General features: G+C 57.4%; 1 protein-coding gene across 1 annotated transcript; it reads left to right on the plus strand.

Annotated features, from left to right (window-relative positions):
- The first annotated feature begins 2,560 nt into the window (after nt 1-2,560).
- Nucleotides 2,561-5,763, plus strand: Kcnj11 (potassium inwardly rectifying channel subfamily J member 11). The gene has a single exon (XM_090348058.1). It carries the CDS (start codon nt 2,976-2,978, stop codon nt 4,146-4,148), a length of 1,173 nt encoding a protein of 390 aa, XP_090204184.1. The 5' UTR covers nt 2,561-2,975; the 3' UTR covers nt 4,149-5,763.
- The last annotated feature ends 875 nt before the right edge of the window (nt 5,764-6,638 follow it).

The raw sequence follows: 6,638 nt of genomic DNA on the forward strand, positions 1-6,638 counted from the left end.
TGGGCTTCTAGAGGAGCCCAGGAGAGGCGAGAAGAGTCCACCGTCCTCAAGACTACCCATCCCAGGTGAACAAACGAAGTGGCAGGGTCATGACATTGTGAAAATGTCCAAGGTCATCCTCACCCAAACCCCTCCATTATACCTTGGTGGTTTATCTGCTTTGACTTGGATTCTCCCTAGATGGGCCATCGCTGCTGACTGTTGGTAGAACTGCTTCTTGCATCTGCTTCTTTTTCATTCACTGTCCTAGTTCTACCATTTGGGCCAGGCAGAATTACTAGACCAGTCATGCCTCAAACCTTTTGTTCAATGTTTTGTTTCTGAGATAGGAGGTTGTGTGTGTGTGTGTGTGTGTGTGTGTGTGTGTGTGTGTAAGAGGGAGCTGGGGGGGGGGGCGGATTACTGGAGGAATGGGGGTTTGATCTGGGCCTGTGTGCTGTCCCTTAGCTTTTTTGCTCAAGGCTAGAGCTCTACCACTTTGAGCCACAGCACCACTTATCAGTACCATATCAGTGTTCTGGCGGTTAATTAGAGATATGAATCATACTGGTTTTCCTGCCCCCGATTGGCTTTGAGCCATAATCCTCAGATCTCAGTCTCATAGGAGAGTAGCTAGAATCACTGGCATGAGCCACAGTGGTTGGCCTGAGATCTTTATAACTCTCCCTAAGCTGGCTTTGAACTTTTCATTCTCATGCCTCCTGAGTGTGTGAACCACCAAACCCACCTGGCAAATCTTTTGTAATGGCTAAAAACGTCCAGTTGCTTCAGAGATTTCTCACGTGTCTTTTCTTGATCCTCCTACTTCACTCAACATGTTTCCCTCTTCTGCCTTAGGTACTACACCTCTCTCAATAAACACAGCCAAAGATGATGGCCTTGTGGCTGGGTTCACTGGGGATACAAGTGGGTATAGGAAAGAGGAAATCTCAGTATCAAAGTTCTCACTCACAGGCTACTGTGAGAAGTGTCAGGAGCTCAAACCTTTAAAATGGGGGAGGGGGCTGGGGTTTATCTCTTAACTCACTCCTACCAAGGTTTTGTGCGTGTGTGTGTGTGTGTGTACCCTTTTGCCTTTGTTTACTGCGTGTCACTATGGTAACCTAGGGCTTCCCTCTTTCTTGCCATTTAACAAGGCAGTTCATGTACTCATAAACGTCTTACATCTGGTTCAAGTGTCACCACTTTCAATATTCTCACCCAACTCTCCCCTAGGTACCTCTTCCCTCACACTTCTTACTTTTGTAAGACATGCATTGAATTCTTGACCACATTCTCCCCCACTTCTCTTCATTCCTCTACCCTTTTCCCTTCAGGCCACCTCACCCCTTTCCAGTACCTGCTTCCTTCCTTGTGCTTGTTTTCTTTCTTTCTTTTTTTTTTTTTTTTTGCTGAACTTTGATTTTTGCCTTTCTAAGGAATTGCACTATTTGAGTTTTCCCAAAGTGGTGGTGGTGGTGGTGGTGTGTGTGTGTGTGTGTGTGTGGTGTGTGTGAAACAAGGAGAGATTGGGTGCTTCCAGGAAATTCTCAAAGGATCTAAGACTAAGCAAAGCTTAGTGTTCCCCAAGGAGCCGATGCTGCCAGTTGAGAAGTCCCGGGGTCCCCTAAGCTCCCCCAGCCCCGGGGTTGATGCCACCGTGTCTCCTTCGCCTGGGAACCCAGGGCTGCAGTGGAGGCAGTTGTGACCCGGCCGCGGAGAGGGAAAGTGAGGACGGGAGCCGCCAGGACGTGGGTGACTCCGGTCCCAGAACAGCAGAAAGGTCACGACTCCCTCGTTTCAAGGTAGGAGTAGTAGGAACCGGGTCTGGAGGCGGAGGCGGGGACAAGGGAGGGGGGGTGAGCCGGGCGAGTTGGGGGGGAGGGAAGGAGGGAGGGCGGGGAGGGGGAGAGCGGGAGGGGAGGCGGGGAAATCCGGAAGGGCGAGAGCGGGAGGGGGAGCGCAGGGAGGGGAGTGCGGGAGGAGGGGGGAGTAGGTAGGGGTGGGTGGGAGGGGGTGGGGGGGTAGAGCAGGGCGGGGGCGGGGCTTGCGCCCGGACCCGCCCCCTGTCCTCTCCGGAGCAGGTCGGGCTCCCCCTGGCGGCGCGGGGTCCCCGCTCCGCTCCTCGGGCGCCTCCCCCACCCGTGCCTCCGGCCCCCACCTTGCACCGGTCGGTAACTGCGGACCGACCGACCGACCGACGACAGACGGACGGAGAAATCAGCTGGCGGCGAGCGCCGGGGCGGCGGGCGGGGCGGGCTGGCGGCGGCTGCGGTTTGAGGAGCAGGAGCAGGTGCGGCGGCGGCGGCGGCGTTGACGAGCAGCGGGCGGGGCGGAGGCGAGCGGCGGGCGGGGGCCGCGGCGCCGGCGGGCGTGCGGCGGGGCAGCCGGGGAGCACGACTGGGGCGAGCTGGGGCAGGTCGGCGGGGGGCGAGGGGGTGCGGAGTGGAGCGGGCTGGGGGGGTGGTGACTCTGGAGGACGCGGGATCCCAAGGAGACCGAGAGGACGAGAGCTGGAGGAGGAGGCTCCGGGCAGTGGCCGGGGCGCTGGGGGAGAGAGGTGGGGAGGGGAGGGGCCGGCACACCGGAGCCGAGGCCGGGCGTGACCGGGTCGCCGAGCTCCGCGGGGATGGGGCCCCCGGTGGGCGAGGCGGGCGGAGCGCGGGGGCTGTGTGAGGTCCGGGTAGTTGGCGAGATCCGGAGGTGTTAAGTTCTGAGTGGATTGGGAAGACAGGCTGAGCCGGTGGAGGATAGCTTGGCGGGGACCCAGGGCCGGGTGGACAGCAGGGGGCTCGCGAGGCCATGGGCAGGTGGGTTGAGGTGTGAGGTTGGGGCAGAGTGGAGCAGGAGCCAGGGGTACAGTGGCTGCCGAGTGAGCCGGTCCCGCGGGGCTGGTGGGGGGCGGAGGGTGAGGCCCCCAGAGCGCCGCGCGAAGCCAGGCCAGGGCAGCGCGCCCCGCCACATGGGGGAAGCCCCTCCCTGGGGTCACCGGAGCCATGCTGTCCCGCAAGGGCATCATCCCCGAGGAGTATGTGCTGACCAGACTGGCGGAGGACCCCGCGGAGCCCAGGTATCGGGCCCGGGAGCGGAGGGCCCGCTTCGTGTCCAAGAAAGGCAACTGCAACGTGGCCCACAAGAATATCCGGGAGCAGGGCCGCTTCCTGCAGGACGTGTTCACCACGCTGGTGGACCTCAAGTGGCCGCACACGCTGCTCATCTTCACCATGTCCTTCCTGTGCAGCTGGCTCCTGTTCGCCATGGTCTGGTGGCTCATCGCCTTCGCCCACGGTGACCTGGCCCCCGGCGAAGGCGCCGCGGCGCCGTGCGTCACCAGCATCCACTCCTTCTCCTCGGCGTTCCTCTTCTCCATCGAGGTCCAGGTGACCATTGGTTTCGGTGGACGCATGGTGACGGAGGAGTGCCCGGTGGCCATCCTGATCCTCATCGTGCAGAACATCGTCGGGCTCATGGTGAACGCCATCATGCTGGGCTGCATCTTCATGAAGACGGCGCAGGCGCACCGCCGCGCCGAGACCCTCATCTTCAGCAAGCACGCGGTGATCACGCTGCGCCACGGCCGCCTGTGCTTCATGCTGCGGGTGGGCGACCTCCGGAAGAGCATGATCATCAGTGCCACCATCCACATGCAGGTGGTCCGCAAGACCACGAGCCCCGAGGGCGAGGTGGTGCCCCTTCACCAGGTGGACATTCCCATGGAGAACGGCGTGGGTGGCAACAGCATCTTCCTGGTGGCCCCGCTCATCATCTACCACGTCATCGACGCCAACAGCCCGCTCTACGACCTGGCACCCAGTGACCTGCACCACCACCAGGACCTGGAGATCATTGTCATCCTGGAAGGCGTGGTGGAAACCACAGGCATCACCACCCAGGCCCGCACCTCCTACTTGGCCGATGAGATCCTGTGGGGTCAGCGCTTTGTCCCCATCGTGGCCGAGGAGGACGGCCGCTATTCCGTGGACTACTCCAAGTTTGGCAACACTGTCAAAGTGCCCACGCCTCTCTGTACGGCCCGCCAGCTGGACGAAGACCGCAGCCTGCTGGATGCCCTGACTCTCGCCTCCACCCGCGGACCCCTGCGCAAGCGCAGCGTGGCTGTGGCCAAGACCAAGCCCAAGTTTAGCATCTCTCCAGATTCCCTATGCTGAGACACGAGTCGTGGGCCTCCCCCCGGGCCCAGCACACACACGGTGGTGTGCGCAGAAGCAGTTGTGTTATGGTATGTAGAGCCCATAATGGGTCCCTCGGCCGCGTCAAGGCCTGCCGTGATGTTGGATCCTCCTCAAGGCAGCCTCTACCGCTGCTGCGTGCCCAGGGTGTGACAAGGCACTTGTCACTACCCTATTTCTGGCCTCAGCAGCCTGCACTGGGTTATTTTTGTCCCTGCTCCTCCCAGTCCCAGCTCGGGACTAGCTTACTCCTCTCTCCCTGCCCAAGGCTGAGGAGGCCCGTAGGAGGTGCCGGGCCCTGTAGCCAACTCCCCACACCTGTCCTCACCTCCATGGCCAGCCTGCTGCAAGTAAGTGGGTGGCTGGGAAGAAAAATACCTAGGTTTAGTGGGCTAGCCCGTTTCTGTGATTCCAAGAATGAAGTAGTGATGGGCTGAGAGGGGTGAGCCTGGCCAGCCAGGACGAGCAGGGTGGGAGAGAGCACCTTCCAGCTACTGTAGCACTGCAGGTGTGGAGGGACAGGGCAGGTTAGCAGAGCTCCTGCCACAGCACAGGTTCTGTCCACAGAGGAGTAGGAAGCAAGCAGGGCCATGTGGAGGCTTTGTTGTCCCTGCTCAGGTCTAGGGACTAGAAGACAGACCAGGGCCTCAGCCCTTCACTGCCACCACCAACCTTCTGCAGAAGGGGTGCCCAGGCCAGGGCAACTGCTCCTTCCTACACTGTCTCCATCCTGGGAGGCGGGGATGCACTGGACAAAGTGGTATAACCAACAGAGAGACTGAGAATGGTCTTGTGCGGCCATATACAATAGGCCTCACGTCAAAGTCCGCCCCAGGCTCCCCCCAGTAGCTGCTACTCAGTGTCCAGAGAGTGATGTGGGTAGAGGTGGGGTATCTTTGGGCTGTTGGAAAAGGTATTGGAAAGTTCAGGGTGGTAGGATTGAGGGATGTCCCTGAAGTGAAGAAACCCTGGGTTTTGGACTTCCAGAGCAATATTGTATTTATGTCCTTGCCCAGAATTCTGCTTCCCATTGTCAATAAAGCCTCCCCTCCAGGACCTGAAATCTGGGCTGTTCTTGTTGGGGAAGTAGCAAGTGTGCTGATGGAATGGGAGGGCTGGGTTGGCAACTGCCATCCCACATGCAGAAAGTACCATGCCCCAGCAAAAAGGCCAGGAAAGGGACCTGGAACTTGATTGTCTTCCTCTAGCTCAGGGAGCATTTTCCCCCTCTATCCAGGAGACTCCACACTTCCAGCCTGCCTGGTCATCTCAACCTTTGGATTTTTACCATGCTTTAGAGCCCTGGACCCTGCTTTTCTCCCAGGGATCTGCTGGGAGGCTGAGGTACCCAGGGACAGGGACAGGGACATCAGACATTAAGGGGGGGGGGGGCTCTTCAGCCAGCTGCCTCGGGTTCAAATGCTGACTTCAGCTATATGACTGAGCTCAAGTAATCTAACCTCTGTGTGTCAGTTCCCTCATCTATGCTAATTGTCCCTACCTCATAGAATTGTTGTGGGAACAGATAAAAGCACATGTAAAATGCTGAGTGCCTGGTCTATAATAAGTGCTCAATAAATGTTAACTGTTGTGATTGCTGCTGAATAGCTATGTGGTGAGAAAAGGCAAGGAAACATTAAGAGAGAAAGTGCTTTTACACGTACTCTGAGTGATGCATTTCTTTGTCTGGTGTTAATTTCTATATGGTGCTCTTCCCAGCTCAGTCAAGGACTACAGAGACTGATGCCGTGCTTACTAAGTAGTCTCTTTGCCTTGTCTCTACCTCCCCCCATGCAATCCAACCTACCATGTAGCTACCTAAGTGTACCAATCATTCCCTCCCATGCCAAATACCTTCATAGTTCTCCCATCACCTTCAGGGTCTATGCTGGACTTTGGTGGGGGACGGGTCGTGGGTCCTGGGGCTTGAACTCTGGTCTGGGCCTGGGCGCTGTCTCTTGAGCTCTTCAGCTGAAGGCTAGTGCCCTACCCCTGAAGCCACAGTGCCACTTCCTCTTTTCTAGTGGTTAATTGGACATAAGAATCTCATGGACTTTAGTACGAGGGCTGACTTTGAACTGTGATTTCAGATCTCAGCCTCCTGAATAGCTAGGATTAGAGGCTTGAGCCACCATATCTGGCTACACATGTGTGACTTCTTAGCCAGTCATTTTGGGGTCTTGACTGCCTTTCCAGCTATCTTGGCAGAATTCTATGCACTCTCTCACTTGCTTCAGTCTGCTTCCCTAACTCATCATTTCACGTAACATTGACTATTCTCTTAGTAGCCTTTGCTTATGTAACTCCCTTTGCCTGTCAGACTGGGCCTCATCTGTGTTGAAATCTATTACCCAGACCAGTGGTACTCCTTGAAGCCTTCTCTCCTCTGTACTAAGGCCATTCTCCTTTTTCTGTGCTTATTCATCTGTATACCCAACCCCATGGCTCTTTCAGGTCCAGAACTGTGTC

This window comes from Megascapheus bottae, chromosome 16, assembly GCF_031878675.1.
Source record: "Megascapheus bottae isolate mThoBot1 chromosome 16, mThoBot2.hap1, whole genome shotgun sequence".
Taxonomy (NCBI): domain Eukaryota; kingdom Metazoa; phylum Chordata; class Mammalia; order Rodentia; family Geomyidae; genus Megascapheus; species Megascapheus bottae.